The sequence below is a fragment of the Mytilus trossulus genome, chromosome 3 (genome assembly GCF_036588685.1).
Source record: "Mytilus trossulus isolate FHL-02 chromosome 3, PNRI_Mtr1.1.1.hap1, whole genome shotgun sequence".
In the NCBI taxonomy this organism is placed as follows: domain Eukaryota; kingdom Metazoa; phylum Mollusca; class Bivalvia; order Mytilida; family Mytilidae; genus Mytilus; species Mytilus trossulus.
This window is the reverse complement of record NC_086375.1, coordinates 37,114,512-37,141,174: the sequence shown is the minus strand read 5'-3', so window position 1 is coordinate 37,141,174 and position 26,663 is coordinate 37,114,512. Positions and strand designations below refer to the sequence as shown.

The following is a 26,663-nucleotide window of genomic DNA, read 5'->3' as shown; positions in this document are numbered from 1 at the left end:
TACCTTTATTTCTGCATTTACAGTACACCTACTTAAGTAAAAAGAGTTATCTCAAACTCTTTCCACCGATTTCGGAGTGTAGCGGTATGGTTTATATCACACCCCCAATCATGTATTATACTCCCAATTTCCTCCAAAAATTCTCTCACCTGACAACACCACATATGGCTGTTAATTGTTGACAACAAAACGTCAATAAATAGTTGGAGATTCATAGGGCCTGATGCTCCCTTTGATAAAAAAAACCCAAACATATACATTGTACACTTTTTAAGCATAAAATCTAAAAAGATAGTTTGCATTGCTCAGCCATATTTGGTGTCACTATATCTCAGTAGCATGAGTTTGAATCCTGGCCAGGGAAGAGTGAACAATTGCACCTTAAAATTCTAGATCCGACACTGAGATAACAAACATAACACAACAGAATAAGGTCTTCTGGGATAGTGGTAATTTCAATGTTGCAGTTCAAAAAGGTGTTTCATATATGCATGACCTATTCTATGCATCTGTATAATATTTTTCTCAATGGCCAGCACAGGCACTTGTTTCTATCCATTGGAAGAACCACTATCAACGTATATATACGTTGATAGTGGTTCTTCCAATGGATAGAAACAAGTGCCTATGATGACCAGGTTATTTAACAATGTTCAAAGCAAATGAAATTATTGTATCAGATTCCTCTTGTCAAATTCTATCATAGATTTACATTTCTAATTCAACCCTTTCACCTGACTGATACATTTTTTATGCCCCACCTACGATAGTAGAGGGGCATTATGTTTTCTGGTCTGTGCATCCGTTCGTCCCTCCCTTCGTCCGTCAGTTCGCCCGTCTGTCCCGCTTCAGGTTAAAGTTTTTGGTCAAGGTAGTTTTTGATTAAGTTGAAGTCCAATCAACTTCAAACTTAGTACACATGTTCCCTATTATATGATCTTTCTAATTTTAATGCCAAATTAAGAGTTTTTATCCCAATGTCACGGTCCACTGAACATAGAAAATGAAAGTGCGAGTGGGGCATTTGTGTACTGAGGACACATTCTTGTTGTATCTTAAGTTCATTTGGCATCACCCACAAGTTGATTTATGCAACTAACATGCTGTTGATCCAAAATCTATCTGAAATGAACCAAGACTATATTGGCTAATGTTTCAGATATCGATACATCTTTCACTATAATGCAATACAATAATCATTTTTCTCCATGCTTTTTTTTTTTTTTTTTTTTTATAGTATATGGCCAATAGACAACTTATTCAGTGTGTTATCTGTATTTAAATGGTGTTTTTTTTCTCCCTAAAATTCAACCAAACATATACAATGTACACAATGTAGTCATGTTACTGTGGATTTATTTATTTTTTGAGTACCAATTTTAGTGCATTGAGGCAAACTTGTGTTTTGGTTGATATTTCAAATTAGTGGTCTGGTCTATTACAAATTTATGTTGAACACTTAAATGTGTACCTCTTAAACCATGAAAATTATTATCCCATATGAGTAATGATGAATCCACAGTAAAAAAAACTTGAAAATAGATTTATAATTTTTACAAAGATAAATACCGGTAAGTTTTTGATCTTTACAGTTTCAGATATTAATTACAAAGCAGATTACTGATAAACAAAGATGGCAGATATAAGAGGAGAATCTAGGACAAGCTACCTCAGTCAATCTCAGTATTCAGAATCTACAGTGATTAACCAAGATCTGGGAGATCCTGATATCTTTCAGACAGATAGAGATGGGACACCAAAGACACCAACACAACAAACCAAAGTGGTAACATTCGCTCCAGGACATAGTTTAGCCAAGGCAAAAACAATAGAAGAATTAACTCTTGAATCTTCATCTCAGAAAAGAAGTGGAAAAGCTGCTGATCTCATGGCTCGATTGGTAGATAAGCCAGAAAATTCTCAAGTTTTGCGAATGGTTAGAGGATTGCCACTTAAACCAGTGGCTTATCAAGGACTTTCACAGGTAACTCACTCAAGATTATTAGCAGTAGGTTATCACCATGAAAATTAAATTGATTTGACAGCATACCACCATTTTATGTCAAGTTTTAGCAAGATAAGTAGATATAAGAAGACGTGGTATGAGTGCCAATGAGAAATCATTCCATCCAATTCTCAATTTGTTAAAGAAAAACCATTATAGGTCAAAGTACAGTCTTTAACACCGAAACAGTAAGCTATAAATTTGAGTTTTTGTTGGATCATTTCCTCCAAGAATTTTGCAGGTGATCATGATCCAGATGATGTTATAAAAGAAGACAGGGGGGGGGGGGGGGGTTGCTGTCTATTTCTTAGCTTGTATTGTTCAACCATTTTAAACACACATTATGCTACTGAAATACAAAACTAAAATTTGCAATTTAAAACAGTTCAATTGAATATAAAATAAATTGAAGTCAATTGTATAGCCAAGTTCAGAAAAATTTGGAAGATGTTACATTTTTATACGACCGCAAATTTTGAAAAAATTTTCGTCGTATATTGCTATCACGTTGGCGTCGTCGTCGTCCGAATACTTTTAGTTTTCGCACTCTAACTTTAGTAAAAGTGAATAGAAATCTATGAAATTTTAACACAAGGTTTATGACCATAAAAGGAAGGTTGGTATTGATTTTTGGAGTTTTGGTCCCAATATTTTAGGAATTAGGGGCCAAAAAGGGCCCAAATAAGCATTTTCTTGGTTTTCGCACTATAACTTTAGTTTAAGTTAATAGAAATCTATGAAATTTTGACACAAGGTTTATGACCACGAAAGAAAGGTTGGGATTGATTTTGGGAGTTTTTGTTTCAACAGTTTAGGAATTAGGGGCCAAAAAAGGGCCCAAATAAGCATTATTCTTGGTTTTCGCACAATAACTTCAGTTTTAAATAAATAGAAATCAATGAAATTTAAACACAATGTTTATGACCACAAAAGGAAGATTGGTATTGATTTTTGGAGTGTAGGTCCCAACAGTTTAGGAATTAGGGGCCAAAAAGGGACCCAAATAAGCATTTTTCTTGGTTTTCGCACCATAACGTTAGTATAAGTAAATAGAAATCTATGAAATTTAAACACAAGGTTTATGACCATAAAATTTGTAAGGGTTCCGCGGAACCCAGTGTCTCGCCTACTTTTGTTGTAAATCGCAGGCTCAACAACAATGAGGAAAAAAATCAATAAAAATATTCCTCTTGATACTATCTTTTGATTGTAAGAAGCTTCTGTCTAAGTTTGGTAAAAATCTAGGATAGTTAATTAATCTTATAAATGTTTTGAAAATTTTAACTGCAGACTGTATGTTATATTAACTGGAAGAAAATTATAGACCATTTAAAAGTAAAATACAGAAAAAATGGAGTTATACTTTTACAAAATTTACTTCTGGATACTATCTTATAATAGTCCAAGTTTGGTACAAACCCAGGATAGTTAAAGAAAGTTTTTAAAATTTAACAACTTTCACCACAGAGTGAATGTAATGTTTCCCTGCAGAAAAACTAAGTCCATTTAAAAGTAAAATACGGAAAAAATGGATTTATTTTTTTACAAAATTTACTTCTGGATACTATCTTATGATCATAAACACGCTTCTGTCCAAGTTTGGTACAAACCAAGGATAGTTTAAGAAAGTTATTAAAATTCTAAAAACTTTAACCACAGAGTGAATAAAATTTTTCCCCGCAGAAAAAACTAAGTCCATTTATAAGAAAAATATGGAAAAAAAGGAATTTTATTTTTACAAAATTTACTTCTTGATACCATCTTATGATCATACACTAGCTTCTGTCCGAGTTTGGTATGAATCCAGTATAGTTTAAGGAAGTTATTAAAATTTCAAAAACTTTAACCACAGAGTGAATATTTGTGGACGCCGCCGACGCCGACGGAAAGTAGGATCGCTTAGTCTCGCTTTTTCGACTAAAGTCGAAGGCTCGACAAAAAGGAAGGTTGGTGTTGATTTTGGGAGTTTTGGTCCCAACAGTTTAGGAAAAAGGGGCCAAAAGGGTCCAAAATAATTGGAGTTCTTTGATATGCCGATCTAACTGTGTATGTAGATTCTTAACTTTTGGTCCTGTTTTCAAATTGGTCTACATTAAGGTCCAAAGGGTCCAAAATTAAACTTAGTTTGATTTTGACAAAAAATGAATCGGTTGGGTTCTTTGATAAGTGGAATCTAAATATGTACTTAGATTCTTGAATCTTGGTCCAAATCTGGGTCCAAAATTAAATTTCATCAAAAATTGAATAAATGGGGTTCTTTAATATGCCATGTCTAACTGTGTATGTAGATTCTTCATTTTTGGTCCCGTTTTCAAATTTGCCTACATTAAGGTCCAAAGGGTCCAAAATTAAACTAAGTTTGATTTTAACAAAAATTAAATTCTTGGGCCTCTTTGATATGCTGAATCTAAACATGTACTTAGATTTTTGATTATGGGCCCAGTTTTCAAGTTGGTCCAAATCAGGATCTAAAATTATTATATTAAGTATTGTGCAATAGCAAGTCTTTTCAATTGCAAAGTATTGTGCAATGGCAAGAAATATCTAATTTCACAATATTGTGAAATAGCAAATTTTTTTTTAATTAGAGTTATCTTTCTTTGTCCAGAATATTAAGCAAGAAATATCTTATTACACATTATTGTGCAATAGCAAGATTTTTTTTTAATTGGAGTTATCTTTCTTTGTCCAGAATCAACTTAAATCTTTGTTATATACAATATACAATGTATATTCACTTTTTACTACCAACTGATAAATTTAAATAATCTTTACCATTCAGTGATAACACGCAGTTTTTTTACATCTTAATATTTTATGATGTATTTAAATGAGTATTTATTGTTGCAAACTCCAATAGAATATTTTAATTGAGATTAGTTTTGGAATAAGGGAAAGGGGGATGTGATTAAAAAATTGGGTTCAATTTTTCTCATTTGAAATTTCATAAATAAAAAGAAAATTTCTTCAAACTTTTTTGAGAGGATTAATATTCAACAGCATAATGAATTGCTCTAAGAGAAAACAAAAAAATTAAGTTCATTAGAACACATTCATTCTGTATCAGAAACCTATGCTGTGTCAACTATTTAATCACAATCCAAATTTAGAGCTGAATCCAGCTTGAATGTTGTGTCCATACTTGCCCCAATCTTTCAGGGTTCAACCTCTGCGGTCGTATAAAGCTACGCCCTGCGGAGCATCTGGTTTTATTAATTTTTTACCGAATGCCAGGGTGTTAAGAATCTTTTGGTATCACTTCAAATTGTATTCAATAAAAAAAATGAAATAAGTTTACAAAGAACATAATATTTATTGAATAGACTTCTTTTCACTTAGTTCTATGTTTTGATTATATGTTTTTTTAGAGTCCTGGTATACCACGTCCACCCTCTGGTAAAACTGACCAAATGCCATCAAGCTTTAGAACCACTATGTTTAAAAGAGATTATGAGAAAAGACAACATCAGATTAAAGCAAAAACCCAGCAAGGGGATGATAAAACAGTACTAACTGTAGGCATGTAAGTAGCATATTAATCTATTGCAATAAAAATTCATAATTTCAAATAAAATTTGTAGATTTAGCTAACTTAGTCCTTATATTTGTATAAAATAATATTCGTTTATAGTGGAACATTGTTTTATCAATGAATTAGCTGCAATCAAAATTTGCTTGCTAGTCCCTCTCTGTGATCACAAATAGATAACTCTGGCTCATTTCCCAATCAATCTATCATCAAGGGAAGTAATTTCATGCAATTTTTATTCATAGTCTATTTTAAAAATGATAAAAAGTTCTTTATATTGGTATGTAAAAATTTGAAACGTTTCAAATTTATGAAATTATATTCGTTCATCAATTGTTTTGATACATCAATAACAAAAACTGAAATATATTGCATTGATTCATTTTGTAATTATTCAAAATTATATCAGAAACCTAATTATAATTATAAAAAAATGAACCTGTTAAGGGGAGACAATTCTCTTATAACTTTTTCGAATTGGCACATAATACCACGGAAGGTCACTCATCATACAAATGGCACATCCATGTAATTAATTAACTGCGCAATCGCGCTCCACCTTCAATGATGATTCTGAATTATAAATATAACCAAAAGTTGTTAATCTATAGACAGTGAAGACTAATGAAAGCTAAACCACTGTAAAAATATTTTTTTGCACTTTTTTAAAACTTCCTCAGGAAAAATTCTCTAGCCACTTGACTTTCATAGCTCAAACTTAACGTTTTTACAGAATATTTGAATAAAGTAGTTACAGATTATTCGCTTCTCAAAGTGTAAGACACAATAAAATTCGTATGTTTGCACAATCTTACCAAAATACGGATTTAATTAAGTCCTAAACATATTGACATTTCTTCGTTTATTTTTATCAAAAACCGGTTTAAACAGATCACACGTACATGTTAAGATCCGTCTAAATACCTATTTCCCGATATGGTCAGGTAAAATTGCTAATGTAAGTACATGTACATATATTTAAGTACTAATTACATAGAACAGTAACTTCAGTTAAATATCAATTTCCTCACAATCGCACTCATATAGAGTAATTTGGTTTTATATTTCTATAAGTTATGAAAAATATTTCTTCATAAGTTAAGCTGTGTCCAATGACAAAAAAATATTTTGATAAAAAAAATTAAGAAAATGTGGTATGATTTTAATTAGACAATTATCCACCAAATTCAAGTGAAGTGGATGTTAGCAACTATATACAGGCAACCATGCAGCCTTCAAATATGAGAAAAACCTATGCTGTATAGTCCAGGTATAAAAGACCAGGTGAACCTAATGTGAAAATGTAAAATTACAATGTATTCATTTGAGAAAACTAACAGCCAACTGTTATAAAATTTTACAAAAAGTGAATATGACAGACATGAACTAACAACCACTGAGTTTTGCATAAATTTGACTTAAATTGTATACTTATACAATGTTATCTTAGAAATTGGGGACTTTTTAACAATATGTGTGACTGAACAATTTTTTTGAGAAAATGATGCCAAGAGTCATCTTTAATATTTGTTTATATTTTTTTTTTATATTTTCAGGCTTCACAAGCCACAGCCTAAACCAGCGCCAGCAACTCCCATGACAATGTATGATGGTGATGATGACAAAGAGTTAGAGGAAATAGAAGTGTTAGCAGAGTTAGCAGAGATAATGGGACCTGGAACGGAACCCAGTACTAATGGTGCTAAGTCAAGTTAGTACAACTTCGTTATGTTTTTATTTTACTTTTAAACTCTTCTTAAAGAGCATCTGAAGTTAGAGATGACTGTTTGGTCTTGACTTGTGGCACCTTGTTTTTTTTTTAGAAATTCTTTTTTGGCTGCGCATTATTCATACTTGATCAAAATGGATTGGTTTGGCATGTACATGATTGTAGTCATAGTTTTAAATTTGTAAAACATGTTATACTTTTCTGATAAATCTTAATCAAAATAAAGAGCTGACAATTTATGAGATACAAGGTCATATTGGAGGGTACTATCATAAAAGGTTTCCATGAGACATTTTATATCATTTGTTAAAATTTTGTAATTGTTCACACAGCAGAAAAATAATTTAAGTTATATTCCTCAATTGATTATTCTGAGTGGAAAAATGAGTTTAACTTACTTTCTTGTACAAATCGGACAAAGAAAAAGGAGAAAAACATTGTTATTGTTTTCTTCAATTCTTTACAGTTAGTCCACACTCTTCTCAGCAGTTAGAATCAGGTATGGATGAAGTATCAAAACCATCATCAACAGATCTACCTGTCAGTGTAGATAGGTCACCGACAAAATCACCATATTCTGTAGCAAAAGATGAGGATGATGATGAAATCCTGAACAAAGACTTTCCTGATGAAATCCCTATAATTGATACTCGACCCTTGAAAGGGAGGCCACTCTCCAGTAACAGTTCTTCAGCACGTTCTAACAGAATAGACTCAGCAAAGAAAAAGGAATCCAATGTTGTATTGAATTACTTGAGGAAGAACAGATATGATGATAGTGGTAAGAATGATTTCATCAGATCAATAGCTTAACATTATAAATAATAAATCTGCTGATTTGACAGTTTTAACTGATATGTTTTGAATCAAGTTGAAATTGGCAATGATGCTGTTTCTGCAAAAGGCAGTTTAATCTTATAGCACTGATTTTTTATAATTGAAATGTATTGTAAAAGATGATGATACCGAACTTGAAAGAACCAGTGCCATAGTTGACATTATGGTAACTAAAAGACAACGATGTAAGAATAAAATAAAAGGATGCTATAACAACTTTGGAAAACCCATTCAAATAGTTATTATTAATACATGTACATAAATATATATATGAATAGAATAACCCTCTAAATTTGTGATATTCTAATGATCATCTAATTATTAGTCCCCTACTGGAAAAACCTATGGGAACTGTAAAGTTTTCAACACTTTCTGTAATGCTTCAGTTTATTTTGATTAGATATTTGGCAAATGTATGTAGTCATATTAAAAGAAGTTATAGATGTTACTGTTCATATGTTTTTCCAGAAGTTACAATATTTAGTATGTATTTAGAATAAATAGTCCCATCATAAGAAGTTACTTAAGGACTTTTGAGTTTCATTCTGATTAAGGGATTCTATATCTTGCCTTGATTTTTTCCTTTGGCATTTTTACTGATAAGATATCTTAAGGTATTTAGGTATACATACTTACCATAAACATTGAAATTTTCCTGATGAGGTTAATATTATGCATGCTTGATCTCATAAAATGGGGGGGGGGGGGGGGGGGGATATCCTTCCCACAAATAGTTTGGAGAAAGCAATAATATTAATGTATATGGCCAACTTATTATTGATGAAGGAATTTAATACCTTGTCCAAAAAGTGAAATTTATTAAAACCACTAAGAAAAAACCTGCAAAATTATTCATATTCACCCTGCATGAATCAAGTAGATTCCTTGAATATAGTATAGTTGCTTCTAATAGAATACTACTGACTAGGCAGCCATTGCATATATAAAGCTTGAAAAAATAATTTAAATTTGTTTTATTAATTCTAACAATATATGTTATTCATTTACAGTTGACGAAGGTAAGCTTATACACTCTGATGAACCATTGCATGTCACTTTATGCATGAAAAGTTAGATTCAAAGCATGTTTATTTATAAACAAGAAATATGTTATATTTTTAAGTGAAAAAGACTTATTCGAAGAACAGTTTTCAACACATGTTTTGTATTTCAAACAAAATTGATAATAATTTTTTTGCATGAAATAGGTTATATTTAAGTGCAAAAAGACTTTTTGTAGGAACAATATTCAAGACGTGTTTTGTATTTCAAACAAAATTGATAGTAATATTTTTCTTTGCATGGTAACAATGTATTTTTTTTCTAAATCAATATGATTAAGCAAGCAGCAATCAATCAATCAATTTTAATTAAAGAAGAACTAATTGAAATAACTCATTAACTTTCTTTTAACTTTAAATGTTTTTGTTAATTATTTTCAAGAAAAAAAAGGTCATTTTTAGTTTCATAGCAGATGAGATAGGGCCTGCAAAGTGAAACTTTTATAGGGCATGACTGTATTCTATGTAGTAATTTGATAATATGAGTTTTGTCATTTTTATACCCCCGCTTTAAAAAAGGGGGGGTATACTGTTTTACCTCTGTCTGTCCGTCCATCTGTCCGTCAGTCCGTCCGTCAGTCAGTCCGTCTGTCCCATGAAACTTTCGTCACATTTTTCTCAGGAACTACAATACAAGGATTTCTGAAATTTGGTTTCAGGGTTTATCTAAGTCAGCTATATCGTGTGATACGTTTTCAGATTGATCACTTGACAACTTCCTGTTTACCGAACACTTGTATGATTTTACACATGATAGCCAAGTTGAAAATTTTCGTCACATTTTTCTCAGGAACTACAATACAACGATTTCTGAAATTTGGTTTCAGGATTTATATAAGTCAGCTATACTGTGTGATGCGTTTTCCGATTCATTACTCGACAACTTCCTGTTTACCGAACACTTGCATATTTTTACACTATTAATATTATCCACTTGCGGCGGGGGTATCATCAGTGAGCAGTAGCTCACAGTTTCACTTGTTGATAAATAAAACTATATTTTGTTAAAGAAAATTAAATAATTTCGGTCCATCTATATTGTGGCATGATTGTATTTTCAAAGAATTTCATATTTGTATCTTGTACAATGAATTTCAAATATTTTTTTTGAATTCATGACTTTTTCCCTAAATATTTTTACCAAGTTCATATGAAGTCCACGTGGATTAGATGATTTTACACACAATTTTATTTGAAATTATAATTTTGCATATTATTATATTTCTGAGAATGTCTTCTTTTTATTAGTCCCGCCAAAGAATTCTTACAAAAAATTCTTATTATGTACTAAGTGTAACCATCCTGAAGAAAAGCAATTTTATCACTGTTCAAATATACAACGTATTCCTTATAACATTGAAGATGGTAAACATTATTTCTCATATTGTAGTACCAGAGAATGATGATGTCATGTACAATGTAGAGAAATTAAGAAGTAATTTAGGATGGACTACAGAATTACCAAGACATGGTCCTGATTGTAGGAAGGCAATGGAAACTATATCAGATATACCAAAGCTAAATCCTCAGGTAACAAAACTCAATGTTTTATATGATACAGATTTAAGAAGTCATAGAGTCTGTCTGTTTATTTTCTGATGGAAAACAAAATACATATAAGTTTAATATTCACATAAAAAAACCAATGGTTAAATGAAAAAGAGATTTGAGTAGTGGAGAAAAAAATCACATGAAAAATTACAGTATTTGTTTTTATTTACGTGAGAAATCACAATATGTTGTTTGTAAGGCAACATGATACTAAAGTTTGAATAATTGGTAGTTTATTTGGAAATGTTTTTGGCAAATTTGTCCCTCATAAAAAAAAAACAGATTAAAAAAAAAGTAATACCACATATAAGAACTGCAACAGATCTTCTAGGAAAAGCTGTATTGTTTTGAATATGCATACTTTATTGTAAAAGAGATTCCACCAAATAGAAATCAATCACATAGTTGTAGTAAAATTATTTATGTTTTTTTTTAGGCACAGAAAAATGTTAAGGAAGATGATGGAGAATTTTTGTATTGCTTACCAAAGAATAGGAAGAATAAGAGATCTCGCTACATGCCGTATGATTTACAGATTGTTTCTGCTAATGAAGCCAGAAGTCAACCAATCTACTGGACAATCAGTGCATCCTATATAACCAGGGTAAAAAGAAACTATTTTTATTTTTGTTATTCTCTTGTCAAACAGATTTATTTTTAGAGGGGATCTACAGATATATGTGTCTACTTCTTTGTTTGTCCAAACTCTTTATGTTATGTAAAACTTAAGCCAATGAAAAGAAATGGTGTCTTTGTACTTTTCCACTTTTCCAGAGTTACAGGATTTTCTTAAGATGCTAAAATTCAGTATGAAGAAAGATTTTTTTCTGATAATGAAGAATTAACTATCAATGTTTCTTAAATTGCAGTGTACTCAGGGACCAAATGGTCAGGAATTGTCAACCAACACCCCTGTGTTATGGTGGTTGTGGGAACGAAGATTATTTTACATGATACATGAACTACCTGTATTTGTTCAATTTAGGTAAATTCTCTATTATAAGTGCATGTTACTTAGAGCATGGAAATAGAATATTTATTTATATTTTATAGTTTATGATCAAATTTGAGAAGAAAGTGAATTGTACAAATAAAATCAAAGAATTCCCATTTCAGATACCTGTATATAATGTGAAAAGAAATTCAAACAATTGTTTTGCAGAAGCAAAAAAAAAAGAAGGGAATTAGAAAAATAATCAAGAGATAAACATTCAAACTCTTATTTTTGATAAAAGCAAGAGAGAAGCTGAGGACCTTCAAGAAACATATTATTAATTCAGAATGAAATAATTTTAATGATACAAATTTATTATGTTTAATTATCATACAGGAAATGGAAGACATTTAAACAGTGGAAGAGAAATGTTCGTATGCAGAAAAAATCTGGAAGCAAGTAAGTAAAGATGTTGTTATTTAAAAGAAACGGATTTATTAAAAACTCTAGTTAACATGTTTGAAATGTTACACAGATTTGTAAAATTGCATTGAAACTAAATGTTTGTTCATTGCAGAGCTTATAGATGTCATGGCTGCGTATAAATTGAATGTAATGTGAGAGAAAATAATTGTTAGCTTGACACTGGGTCATTAAGTCCATTCATCAATCTATCATTCTATATTTTATTTCTTAGGTCAAAGGATTATAAAATTGTTTTATACTTACAAATAGGATCAGTAACACTTAAAAAGATGAAAATAAGCGAAAGCATGAACATTTTTTTCACATTTTACTTGTTTTTATATAGAAATACAATGTACAAGCAGTTGTTTGTAGCCAATGAGGTACTCCAGGGATGTCTGATACATGTGAGGAGTTTACTAGAGGCTGCCAGTGGTAGTAGAGATGGTATAGGAGAGAAAGATAATGCTATTATTCTGATTGTTGTGGATAGGTCTGCCACATTGACCTTGGATGAATTCAAGGACATCCAGGTGGTACAGGCTGAGAAAGCTTTGGGACAGTTGAATGCTTTGAGAAATAAGATAATTGACATTGTCTGGGAGTCATGTGCAGTAAGTTGTCCATTTAAAAGTAAAATAACAAAAATACCAAACTATGGGAAAAATTCTAAACAGAAAGTCCCTAAGCAAATGTCAAAATCAAAAGCTCAAACACATCTATCAAATGGATAACAACGGTCATATTCCTGATTGGTACAGGCATTTTCTTATGTAGAAAATGGTGGATTAAACCTGGTTTTATATCTAGCTAAACCTGTCACTTGTATGACAGTTGCAGACAGTAAAAAGACTCATGATTTGATTATTGGTTCTTTCTTGACCCAATAAAATGAAACTGTTGTCACATATTTTGAATTCACTGTATGTGTAATCTATGTAATTTTGGTGCTATGTTATATTTGTGGTTTTCTATTTTACAAAACTTATTCATTTTTTTTGTGCAAAATATTTTAGAAGATGTAAGAATTTTTTTGCTTTTGTTTTCATTCCTGTAGTATCACAAAGAAGAAAGCCATAACAAAGCCATCATGAATATTTCTTGGTTCCCAATTTTCTTAAACTTGAATCTACTGGTTCATATTTTTACTGAGTTTATAGTTTAAAAAAAATGAATATCTGGCATGTCAAATAGTAATGTTATTTTTAAGCAACACATTAGAGTTAAATTCAACATAGGTTGATAGAATTCTAATAAGATTGTTTGTTATTGTAGACGGTTGCAGAAATGGAAGGAATCACACATGGTATAAGACCAGAGGGTACAAAGAAAGTTCATATACAGGCACCTCCAAAAGAAGAAGTCAAGAAGTTAGATAGTAAAGCTAAACTACAGAAGAAATTTGGTATCAAGACTTTGGAAGAAAAGAAAAAGGAAGAAAAAAGTGATAAGAAATTATAAAGCTTTCCAAAAATTTGTTTAAAAAAAACATGTGGGGGCTTCTTGAAATTATAGAAATGGGAGGGAGTGTTGGTTAGAATGAGCTTCAATAAAATTTGAAGGGTAGATGTTATTTCTGAAGATCAGCTTGTTAATAAGATAAAATATGAATTAATCTTTAGTATGAAAAAGATGTGCAAAATATGGATAAATTGACAAAAGATGCAGGTGAGTGGTAGAAGGTAACTAAATCAGAAAAGAATTCTACTTAAAGGGTGAATAATTATTCATTGATGTATTATAGGTTCAAAGCCCCTTTATGCTCAGATTGCTGAATGGAGGAAGATTTTAGCCAGGTTGGCTGCTTTCCTGAAGTCTATTGATTACCTGATATTAGAAATGTTACGGCGACTCGTAGTGACTGCTATGAGGTTACTACTGGAACATCTGTCAACATCATATTATGTCACAGATGAAGATGAAGAAAAGGTATAATTTATTTTGGATATTTGTTTGTATTTATGCTAATGATGTGTTTTTTTCGGGATATCAAAATGGCTAGATACACAAAGAAGCATTGTATTTTTAGTAAAAACTTAGTAAGAATAAAAGTGGAGGTTGAAAATTCAAAAATTGCTAGATAGAACAATGATTTATCAGTGAAAATATGCATTGCTAAAAAATTAAAAGGAATTTAAATAATCATAATGAAAAGTTGCAAAAGTTCCAAAAATTAAGTAGTTCACAAATCTGTGTAGATGTGTTCAAAATGAGTTATCTATTGTGTTGTATGTCATATCAACAACTTTTATTCCAAAAAGATATTGTTCATATTCAAGGGACTTATTAATTGATTATAGAAAGCTCACGTTATTAAGCTCACATAATCATGATTATTTAAATAACATTTTTATTTTCATGTCAAACATTTTCATCATTTCATCTTATAAAATTTCATTCACTTTATAAAGCACATTCTGTTATTTATTGACAAATAATTTTGATATAAGAACTTGATAAAACTGAATACATAATTTTTCAATTGATAAAATCTTATCTTTTAAAATAATATTTAAAACAGTATAGAAAATCTGTAAAGAAACTGAATCCATATGATTATGATTCAGACGAGGTGAGTTAATTCTTAGAGAATAACTTCCTGTACAACAGCTCTGGTTCCCTGCTCCTTTAAGACTGGTTTCATCTTATACTAGTTATCTGACCAACTGAAGTAGAGCAACAGTTTCAATTAAATTAGGTTCAAGTATCTCATTAATGAACTCAAATTGTATTTGTTTATACACTTCTTTAAGCAAAGTATGTACCGTATACAGCTGTGTATTGTACGCAGTTGTGTATAATACGCACCACCATTTTCATATATGTTAAAAGACAAAAATATTCCTAGTGCCATGTTCAGTTTGACAGATAACATTGAACCAGCAAAATGTCCTTTCAAATAACAGTTTCATAACATTTTATCACATAAGTAGTTTGAACACACATTAGTATTAACAATAAGTTCTGGTACTTTCATATACTGTAAGCATCTAATTTTTAGCAGGATTTTTCCCCTGTTTAGACCTTTTTAGATGAAGTAATCATGTAAGAGAAGGTCCTTGATTGACTCATTGAAGATAATTTACATTAGTACTGTTTTTCTAATTGCAAAATTCTCATAAAATCACTTGTGAAAGTTAGTTGGTTTACAGTATATGCTTTACTTATTTCTTTATTATGAATCAGCTATGTATAACTGAACAAAAATCTGGTTTATGGTAAATCATGATTACGTTATATTGAAGCTAAAGCCAAATGTTTTACTGGTCTTGCCTTTCTGAAGTTTTTTTTGCAGTCTTTGAACATTTGATACTAATCAGTTTTTGGTCAAAGTAAGATCACTATAATTGACCTATTGGACTATGATGAGCCAGCTGGATCCAAAAGTAACTTGATAGAGGACCCATGACCCCATTTGAATTTCACCATTGCGATTCAAGAATGGATAATAAATCTTTGTGGTTGGAAGGGGGGGGTGGGGTACTATATTTAAGGAAATGTCTGCAATCCCTTATATCTTTAGCATCCTAGCACTGACATTGTCCCATCTTTATGAGACTTTTCAGCACATATTCCTCCTGGTAAAATCCTTATAATATCATTCAGCTTAAATATTCTTTTGCTAATTTCTCCATGCCAAAACTACAATTAATTTTTCTACATTTTGATAAGCCATTTTATAAAGTTCAAAGTTAACATAGATTCTACTAATGTAACATAGCAACACTTCAGGTAGTTAAATTTTACTGGTTTGTTAAATATATAAATAGTGACGTTTTGTATTTGTTTGCTTTTTAGCTCACCTGGCCCGAAGGGCCAAGTGAGCTTTTCTCATCACTTGGCGTCCGTCGTCCGTCGTCGTCCGTCGTCGTCCGTCGTCGTCCGTCGTCGTCCGTCGTCGTCGTTAACTTTTACAAAAATCTTCTCCTCTGAAACTACCGGGCCAAATGAAACCAAACTTGGCCACAATCATCATTGGGGTATCTAGTTTAAAAAATGTGTGGCGTGACCCGGTCAACCAACCAAGATGGCCGCCACGGCTAAAAATAGAACATAGGGGTAAAATGCAGTTTTTGGCTTATAACTCAAAAACCAAAGCATTTAGAGCAAATCTGACATGGGGTAAAAATGTTTATTAGGTCAAGATCTATCTGCCCTGAAATTTTCAGATGAATCGGTCAATCGGTTGTTGGGTTGCTGCCCCTGAATTGGTAATTTTGAAGAAATTTTGCTATTTTTGGTTATTATCTTGAATATTATTATAGTTAGAGATAAACTGTAAACAGCAATAATGTTCAGCAAAGTAAGATCTACAAATAAGTCAACATGACCAAAATGGTCAGTTGACCCGTTTAGGAGTTATTGCCCTTTATAGTCAATTTTTAACCATTTTTCGTTAATTAAAGTAATCTTTTACAAAAATCTTCTCCTCTGAAACTACTTGGCCAAATTAATCCAAACTTGGCCACAATCATCTTTGGGGTATCTAGTTTAAAAAATGTGTGGCGTGACCTGGTCAACCAACCAAGATGGCCGCCACGGCTAAAAATAGAACAAAGGGGTAAAATGCAGTTTTTGGCTTATAACTCAAAAACCAAAGCATTTTGAGGAAATCTGACATGGGATAAAAATGTTTATCAGGTCAAGATCTATCTGCCCTAAAATTTTCAGATGAATCGGTCAATCGGTTGTTGGGTTGCTGCCCCTGAATTGGTAATTTTGAGGAAATTTTGCTGTTTTTGGTTATTATCTTGAATATTATTATAGATAGAGATAAACTGTTTACAGCAATAATGTTCAACAAAGTAATATCTACAAATAAGTCAACATGACCAAAATGGTCAGTTGACCCGTTTAGGAGTTATTGCCCTTTATAGTCAATTTTTAACCATTTTTCGTAAATTAAAGTAATCTTTTACAAAAATCTTCTCCTCTGAAACTACTTGGCCAAATTAATCCAAACTTGGCCACAATCATCTTTGGGGTTTCTAGTTTAAAAAATGTGTGGCGTGACCTGGTCAACCAACCAAGATGGCCGCCACCGCTAAAAATAGAACATAGGGGTAAAATGCAGTTTTTGGCTTATAACTCAAAAACCAAAGCATTTTGAGGAAATCTGACATGGGATAAAAATGTTTATCAGGTCAAGAACTATCTGTCCTGAAATTTTCAGATGAATCGGTCAATCGGTTGTTGGGTTGCTGCCCCTGAATTGGTAATTTTGAGGATATTTTGCTGTTTTTGGTTATTATCTTGAATATTATTATAGATAGAGATAAATTGTAAACAGCAATAATGTTCAGCAAAGTAAGATCTACAAATAAGTCAACATGACCAAAATGGTCAGTTGACCCCTTTAGGAGTTATTGCCCTTTATAGTCAATCTTTAACCATTTTTCATAAATCTATGTAATCTTTTACAAAATCTCCACTGAAACTACTAGGCCACAATCATCTTTGGGGTATCTAGTTTGAAAAATGTGTCCGATGACCTGGCCATTCAACCAAGATGGCCGCCACGGCTAAAAATAGAACATAGGGGTAAAATGCAGTTTTTTGCTTATAACTATGAAACCAAAGCATCTAGAGCAAATCCGACAAGAAGTTAAATTGTTAATCAAGTCAATATCTATCTGCCCTGAATTTTTCAGATGAATTGGACAACTGGTTGTTGGGTTGCTGCCCTCCAATTGGTAATTTTTAAAGAAATTTTGCCGTTTTTGGTTATCTTGAATACTATTACAGATAGCGATAAACTGTAAACAGCAATAATGTTCAGCAAAGTAAGATCTACAAATAAGTCAACATGACCTAAATGGTCAATTGACCCCTTAAGGAGTTATTGCCCTTTATAGTCAATTTTTAACAATTTTCATTTATTTGGTAAATTTATGTAAATTTTTACCAAATATAGTTCTCTGTTACTAATGGGCAAAGTTCATGATAGATATAATTGTAAGAAGCAAAATCGTTCAGTAAAGTAAGAACTTCAAACACATCACCATCACCAAAATACAATTTTGTCAAGAATCCATTTGTGTCCTTTGTTTAATATGCACATAGACCAAGGTGAGCGACACAGGCTCTTTAGAGCCTCTAGTTTAATATTTCGATATGAGCGTCACTGATGAGTCTTATGTAGAAGAAACGCGCGTCTGGCGTAGTAAATTATAATCCTGGTACCTTTGATAACTATTTGAGATATGGGGAATATATATACTATATTTTCATTTATCTACATAGTACACCTGAAACAAATTAAATCACAATTATAATCCCAAGTGCAATATATTTTTTTACCGATTTTTGTGTGATGTTTTATATCAGGCATCCACATATGTTCCATCTGAGGATGGTAGTTCATCTGATGATGATGATGTTCCGGTCAAAAAGAAAAAGGTTTGTTCGTGATGCTTATTTCTCTCTGCTGATTGGCTTGTATGATAATGTTTTTATTTCAGCATAATATATAGTTATATCTGCTTTTATAATATTTACTCTACTATTTATCGTTTTTGTCTGTAATAATTTTATGATTTTCAGCGTACTAAATATTTGTCGCCATATTATGTAAGGATTTTATTACAGTTATTGACAGTTTTAGTTTGTTAATGTACAGTTACGTTATTTACCTTTATGCATTTATATGTCAATACACCGGTACACATTTACACATATATATATCTTTTCAGTCACAATATTATAATCAGGTGTATCATATGTACAATGTATCTCTCTTTTTGTTTTAAATTTGGATGTTCATTTGAAATTACTAAAAAAAGAATTGAAATGAAATAAAAAGAAAACCCCTTAAAAAAATATTTTTTATCTATTAATTAAAGAAATTTGGCACTTTTCAAATCAAGCATTAGTTACAATAGTATAATTTTTTTCCTTTTATTTAAAAAAAAAATTACTATCATTCCTAGACTTCATTTTTTTTAGCAAATTACTAGAAAATGTTGAGTTGCTTTATTTTATCCTTTGTTTGTTTTGCCATGTACTAAATTTTGTAAATTTAAAAAACAAAATTGTTCTATTTGCTTTATCTAACAGCATGGTTATTGGTATATAAACAAGAACTTAGTTTATAGTTTTCTGTTAAACTTACCATAGTTAAAATGCATGCTGTTGAGCTTTATCACTGATTTGAACATGTAAACTTTTGTTGTTGTCGCTTTGACACATTCCCCATTTCCTTTCTCAATTTTATTTCTAAGAATTCCTTAATTTATGAGTCTTGTATAAGGTTCAAGTTTTAGTTTGAGAAAGTTTAGCATGAAATTTGGGTCACCTCAACTTGAAACTTAGTACATTTTTTCATCATGATGTAAACTTTTTAAAATATTTTATTAAATTTTGGTTTGACTCATATTTTGATTAGTTTGTCAATCTTACAATAAATGCCAGGGGTCCTGAGTCAAAGTCAGAAAAGTTATATATATGCGAGTATCTAAACAAACAACTGTTTTAGAAAATATTCCATCCGCAATTCTAAATTCTGTTTCCAATTGGCATCTTGAACAAGTAATAAGTCAGTTGCAAATTTTGCATTAATATTCAGGCATTACATATAAGTTAAAAAGTGTAGAACAACATGAAATAAATGTTTTATTTTTCTTTAATGACTTAAGCAATGATTTGTTATTATTATCTTAATGAGGTAAGTAATTTATTAAATACAAACTTATGTTTAATTTTTCACCACAGAACCCATAATTTTTGTCGAGCCTTCGACTTTAGTCGAAAAAGCGAGACTAAGCGATCCTACATTCCGTCGTCGTCAGCGGCGTCAACAAATATTCACTCTGTGGTTAAAGTTTTTGAAAATTTTAATAACTTTCTTTAACTATTCTGGGTTTGTACCAAACCTTAGACAGAAGTTTGTTTATGATCATAAGATAGTATCCAGAAGTAAATTATGTAAATAAAATAATCCATTTTTTCCGTATTATACTTTTAAATGGACTTAGGGTTTTTGCCAGGAAACAACACAATCACTCTGTGGTTAAATTTAAAAAAAAAATTAATAACTTTCTTATACTATTTTAAGTTTGTACCAAACTTGGACAGAAGCTTGTTTATGATCAAAAGCTAGTATCTAGAAAGGAAATTTTGTCAATATTTGGTACCTGTGTATCTGTATTTTACTTATAAATGGACTTAGTTTTTCTTCCAGTTAATTTTACATACAGTCTGCAGTTAAAGTTTTTCAAACATTTATTCGATTCATAAACTATCCTGAAATTTTCACCAAACTTGGACAGAAGCTTCTTACAATCAAAAGATAGTATCAAGAGGAATATTTTTATTGATTGTTTTCCTCATTTTTGTTGAGCCTGGGAGTTACAGCAAAAGTAGGCGAGACACTGGGTTCCATGGAACCCTTACAAATTTTTATTCACATTAATTCTCTAAACATTTCAAAATCATCTTTTTGAAAAGCTAACACTTGTTCTTTTAATTTCATATCAGGATTCAGATATGGGAACACAGTCAGGAAGAAGTAGTGTTTATATGGCCAGTAGACCTGAATCAAGGTATTAAAATAGCATGATCAGTCAGTATAAGAAATGGATGGATGAATTATAACTCTTTTTATAATGATTGATTTTTTGAATTTTGGTGTTTTAACGCCACTTTTAAGCACCACATTTATGCTATTTTGTGGCAGTCAGTTCTTTATTGGCGGAGGAAGCCAGAGTGCCTGTAGAAAACCACTGACCTTCAATAGGAAAGAATGTATATAACAATAGATTTATAGGGTTCATTTGCTTGTTTCTTAATAGTTGAGGATGATGATAGATATTAGTGTGTAACATCCAGTGGCAAATATTACATGCATATCAGGACCAGTAAATGTTGATATTCATTGATTTTTTTCCCTTCATATTGGGTAAAATCAATTTGATGGGTAAATTACTGATCCAAAGACGGATGTGTGGTAAAATTGAATGCGTATCAAAGTATATAATTATACCACATTCCTCTAAGTTGGTGGTGTATTACATTCATTTTGTTGTTTTCTGCTTATCCATCAAATATTCAAGATCAGTGGCAAATATTACATGCATCAAACTAAACATGTTGTATTTTATGTACTGATAAATCTCGAACCAATTCTTTAGAATATTGAGTACTATAAATTCAGAAATTATTGCATGCATTTATTATTGCGATTTTGTAATTTTTTATTTTAATTTTTGCGATATTGAGAAAAATCCGGTATAATTCATATACAAATTTTAAAATGCAAGTTTGAATTATTGGGAATATGGCCCTTTCACATTTTTAGCAATAATAAAAACATAGTAATAATTTCTGAACTTACAGTACTGTGGATTCATTTATTTTCGTGGGTACCAATTTTCGTGGATTAGGGAAAAATTGCTAGTTCGTGGATATTTAATTTCGTGGTTTTGCCGAAGTCTGCATACAAGTCTACAGAAAAATTGTTATTTGTTGAACATTTAATTTCGTTGTTCACCAGTTCCCACGAAAACCACGAACATTGGTATCCAACGAATAATAATGAATCCACAGTATCACATTTTGTGTAATGGTCTGTGTTTTTCAGAGTTATAATTTATCATAATTGTAACTTACAAATAATTGTGTATTACAGGGCCAGTGGTATTGGGAAACCAGGACAGGTACAAAAGAAAGAAGGCTATGTTATTCCACAGTTTGATTTTGATCAGCCAGAATTGTTTGATGGTCCTCCTGATATTAATGAGGTGTGTGATAAATATTTTTTAGGGGCGAGGGAATGAAATATATATGTATTTGTTTTCGAGCTGACTGATACTCAATTTCCTATTTTTAACTTTATTCCATTCGATTGATGTGGTTATAAACACATATATTATGCTTTAAAACTAAGATAAAGAAAGAAGGGGTTGAATTATCTAATTACAATTTATTGGTGGGTAAACATCATTGAATCTAGGTCATATTAGAATGTCTTTTGTGGGCAAAAAATTTCTGAAATTATATTAGCATCATTAGAAAGAGGTTATTTCTTTAAATCCGTACTTATTTTTCACCCACAAATTCAGAAGAAAGTTACTGTCAAGAGTATGCTATGGACTGGTAATTGGTTTTATTAAGTATTCATATTCATACATGTATATGGTTCATTTACATGCAGTGAATTTACCAAAACAAAATTATCACATACCAATTTTAGGTACTGGAAGAAATCAAACAAAAAGATGTTGTAGAAGAAATAGCAGCAGCAGTATTTAATGTACAGCTAGTGTTGAATACCCCTAAAGAAAGAACTGCCCTATCAGGTGGTAGTAGACATTCATCATCTCCAGGATCCTCTAGGAGGAAGACCCTGGAGAGAACTGAATTAGGATCAGGAAAGAAGGTGGTCAAGTTCACTGATGAACAACAATCAGCAACAGGTAATGGAGAAAAATTGAAAGTCTGCCAAATGTTTGATTGTTTCCCTTTACAAGGTTTTATATTTTCAATATTGTAAATCAAGAATTTCCATCATTTCAGTATTTTTTCAATCTTTACTAATATTTTAAGATAACTGGGTCAAAATCTTTAATTGTTTTTACATAGGCGGTAATGGTAACGTTTTTTCCTGTAGCTCAGTCCATATCGGTAACTTGGATATGTATGATAGCTCAATTTGAAGCTGTGACATTTTCACATATGTGGTTAAATTTTCGGGGTACGAAGTGAAATTACTTTTTCCCTAAATTAGCAAACCCGGAACATCCTCTTGTGATGCGGCTCCTTGTGGTAAAATATCCCCTTTCTAACACAATAAGTTCTTTGAAAATTTAATACTTTGAACACATTCAATAGCTCCATAGTTTTTACACATTTATTCTATGTTCCTCTACTTTCCTAATCACAACAAATAATTAAGTTCAGTCATTTGCTAAAAATAGAAACATGTCCAATATCACTACACAGAGATTTTTTCTTTACACATGACTTTTGAGTTCCTCATTTCAAGGCGCATTATGGATGTTGTCCCAACTGTAAATTTAGAAGAAATTAATGGAATTGTAAATTTTGAGTTATGAACACACAAAAAAAACACCCCAGCTTCTTACTTTTGAAATAATAAAAACATTGGAATTTACGCTATTTTGTTTTTAAATTTGTCAGTAAAACAGTAATCTCTTTAATAGATACAGAGAACTCTGACTCAGAATCTGATTATTATTCGGATGAAGAAACTGATGGAGAGAGAGAAGACCACAGAGAATCTAAAGAAGGAGAAGATGATGATGAGGATGAAGAAAAGAAGGGAGACAAACAGTTAACTTATGCTTACACAGAGAGAAGGTTTGTTACATTGAATACACAACTTACTTACCAAGAATTGCTAATTAAATAAAGTAGTGTCAGTGACACACAAAGAAAGATGCTACGTTATACTCATTTTAGAAATACTATTTATAAATCAAGTGCTTTGAATCTTTCTTTCTGGTATAATAAACTTTTATGTACATTTTAAAATCAATTCTCTACTATTCTAAAATATTAAGACCTTTCTGGACAATTTAACCCCAGAAAAATCGTTAAGATTTTTGTTTGTTGTTGAGGATCAGATGACGACTGAATGTTCTGTCTTTTATGGTGTATTGTTTCTATGTCATTGATAATAATAATATATACTCTACATATTCTTTAATATGATTCATACTTGTTTGTCTATTAAAAAGCAGGATTGAATTTTTTTTTCTTCTATTTACAATTACTAAATATGTTATGAAGTCTAACATAATAAAAAAAAATTAAAAGCAGTTTCTTAAAAAAGATTTTAGAATTTCATGTTATCTTAAATCTTTTGTTCATGAATTTAGTTCAGTTGTGGTATAATTTACTGTTTTGTTTTCAGGAAACCAACGCTACCAAGCAAATCAGTTGTTGACATATCACCAAATCAGGAACAATTCAAACAGGGTATAGATGAAATAGTAGCTGGGTTTAGGAGAACCATTGGTAAGTGACTCTTAGTTAGAAACAGTTCTTACAGGGCATAGTTTAGCTGATGACTAGTTCAGAAATTTTTTTTAAAGTTGATTTTATACTGTGCTAGGATCAGTTCTAAAATTTATTATTATAATATTGGATTTAATAAAATATACATGTAAGTACTTTTGTTAATCTCCAAATATATTATCCCAGAAAGAGTGATGAAAATGTATTAGTCATAAAGTGACTTGATTGAGAAAATACTTTTGAAAAAAATCCATTATTTGTGGTAAGATCTCAGAAGTAGAGAAGCCATGGCCCAAGTATTTCAGTGTGTGTCATCCTATATTTAATTATACAAAGAGACAGTGACTCTTTTAATTTTAAAGAAAATAAAATTTAATTTTTGAATAAACTGTTTCATTTTCAGTTCAAGTTGTTTCCATGTTACGAGAACCAAGACTAAAAGTTTTCTACTCAGCACCAATACAGGATCTGAAGTTGAACTTTGATGTAGAGGAGGAGGAGGAGAGACGAGAATATGAACGACCTTGGCCTGACCTTCAGTTTATCTTTAGTGACGACTATGAATACAATAACTTATTGGAGGAATTACATAAATACATAGAAATGGAGATGAACCTTGTCAAACAGTATGCTAAAGTAAGTCCCATTCTTCAGTTTCAAATTTAAAATTTTCTTCTAATTACTTTCTTATTAGTTTTAAGGTAAATTAAGGTAACTAATAGAACTTACAGGTAGGAAGCAGGACAAATCCCCCAACTGGCAAATCAACCCGCACCAAATTGCCCCACTTTTACACCAACTCGCCTCACTGGCAAATAGCCCCACACCAAATCGCCCCACTTTTAAAAAAAATTGCCCCAGCTGTGAAAAGGGTTAAATCCGATTAGGTGGTTGGGCGATTTGTCATGGATTCTACAAGAATAGTCTTCCACTATAATGAATACTTGGAGGATATATGTAAAAATGCTGAATTTCTGATAAAACAGAAAGAACATAGGCTAAAGACAAAGTTGATATATTTGTAAAATTTGTTATAAAAAAATTGAAAAGGAATTTTCTCGGAAGTTCATATATTGGTATAATTTATGTTTTGGTGTTTGGAAATGCAAAAACACGGATTACTTTTCTATGCTCTGAACAATTTTAGTAGCATGTCTAACTAATAAATTTCTTGCCTGAACCAGGGGTTATTCTGCTTAATCATTGAAAGTATCTGATTAACTTGATAAGCATTCAAACTGTTGTATGCACATACACATTTAAAAATATGATACAAAAAATATAACATTGAAAATACAATTGTTCATGAAATATTACATTGAAAGTGCATTTGTTCTTAAAATATAACATTGAAATTACAATTGTTCTTTAAATATTACATTGAAAGTGCATTTGTTCTTTAACTATTACATTGAATTACAATTGTTCTTTAATTATAACATTGAAATAACAATTGCTCTTTAAATATTACATTGAAATTACATTTGTTCTTTTAAAAATATTACATTGAAATTACATTTGTTCTTTAAATATTATATTGAAAGTACATTTGTTCTTTACATTTATATAACATTGAAATTACAATTGTTCTTTAATTATTACATTGAAATTACAATTGTTCTTTAATTATTACTTTGAATTACAATTGTTCTTTAAATATTACTTTGAAATTACAATGTTCTTTTTAAAACTATTACATTGAAATTACAATTGTTTTTTAAATATTACTTTGAAATTACAATGTTCTTTTATTATTACATTGAAATAACAATTGTTCTTAAAATATAACATTGAAATTACAATTGTTCTTTAAATATTACATTGAAAGTGCATTTGTTCTTTAACTATTACATTGAATTACAATTGTTCTTTAATTATAACATTGAAATAACAATTGCTCTTTAAATATTACATTGAAATTACATTTGTTCTTTTAAAAATATTACATTGAAATTACATTTGTTCTTTAAATATTATATTGAAAGTACATTTGTTCTTTACATTTATATAACATTGAAATTACAATTGTTCTTTAATTATTACATTGAAATTACAATTGTTCTTTAATTATTACTTTGAATTACAATTGTTCTTTAAATATTACTTTGAAATTACAATGTTCTTTTTAAAACTATTACATTGAAATTACAATTGTTTTTTAAATATTACTTTGAAATTACAATGTTCTTTTATTATTACATTGAAATAACAATTGTTCTTTAAAGATTACATTGAAATTACATTTGTTCTTTAGGTATTACATTGAAATAATAATTGTTCTTTTTAAAGAATATCTGCAATATTGTTGTATGTATATTTGTAAATATATGAAGTAATGTTACTTTTTCTTGTTTTAGGAGTTTGATCAGTACTGTCTGATGGTAGATGATGCCAGGAAGTTGAATGTAGAAGAATCAATGGCCTATAAGCCTTGGTCAACAGATCAGTTTAGTGGTGTTTTAGCTAAACATACTGGTGAAGTAAGATATACAATGTTTATTGCATGCAAAATCACTACAGCAAAACATTATAACTGTAAAATGTCTTTTAGCAACATTTATTGCCCTTTGCTGTAT

The 26,663-nt window shown here is 30.7% G+C and overlaps 1 protein-coding gene across 1 annotated transcript in view; it reads left to right on the top strand.

The window, feature by feature from the left end:
• Positions 1-26,663, top strand: part of LOC134711379 (dynein axonemal heavy chain 6-like) — a 127,064-nt gene that overhangs the window by 548 nt on the left and 99,853 nt on the right. The window contains exons 2-20 of the mRNA XM_063571938.1: positions 1,593-1,984; positions 5,374-5,528; positions 7,091-7,245; positions 7,730-8,044; positions 10,552-10,691; positions 11,149-11,316; positions 11,582-11,697; positions 12,043-12,105; positions 12,458-12,725; positions 13,387-13,555; positions 13,856-14,040; positions 18,439-18,510; positions 20,587-20,651; positions 21,737-21,848; positions 22,301-22,523; positions 23,271-23,427; positions 23,984-24,087; positions 24,491-24,723; positions 26,445-26,567. Coding sequence (XP_063428008.1) covers positions 1,634-1,984; positions 5,374-5,528; positions 7,091-7,245; positions 7,730-8,044; positions 10,552-10,691; positions 11,149-11,316; positions 11,582-11,697; positions 12,043-12,105; positions 12,458-12,725; positions 13,387-13,555; positions 13,856-14,040; positions 18,439-18,510; positions 20,587-20,651; positions 21,737-21,848; positions 22,301-22,523; positions 23,271-23,427; positions 23,984-24,087; positions 24,491-24,723; positions 26,445-26,567 — 3,174 coding nt within the window. The 5' untranslated portion in view covers positions 1,593-1,633. The remainder of the gene's footprint in view (positions 1-1,592; positions 1,985-5,373; positions 5,529-7,090; positions 7,246-7,729; positions 8,045-10,551; positions 10,692-11,148; positions 11,317-11,581; positions 11,698-12,042; positions 12,106-12,457; positions 12,726-13,386; positions 13,556-13,855; positions 14,041-18,438; positions 18,511-20,586; positions 20,652-21,736; positions 21,849-22,300; positions 22,524-23,270; positions 23,428-23,983; positions 24,088-24,490; positions 24,724-26,444; positions 26,568-26,663) is intronic.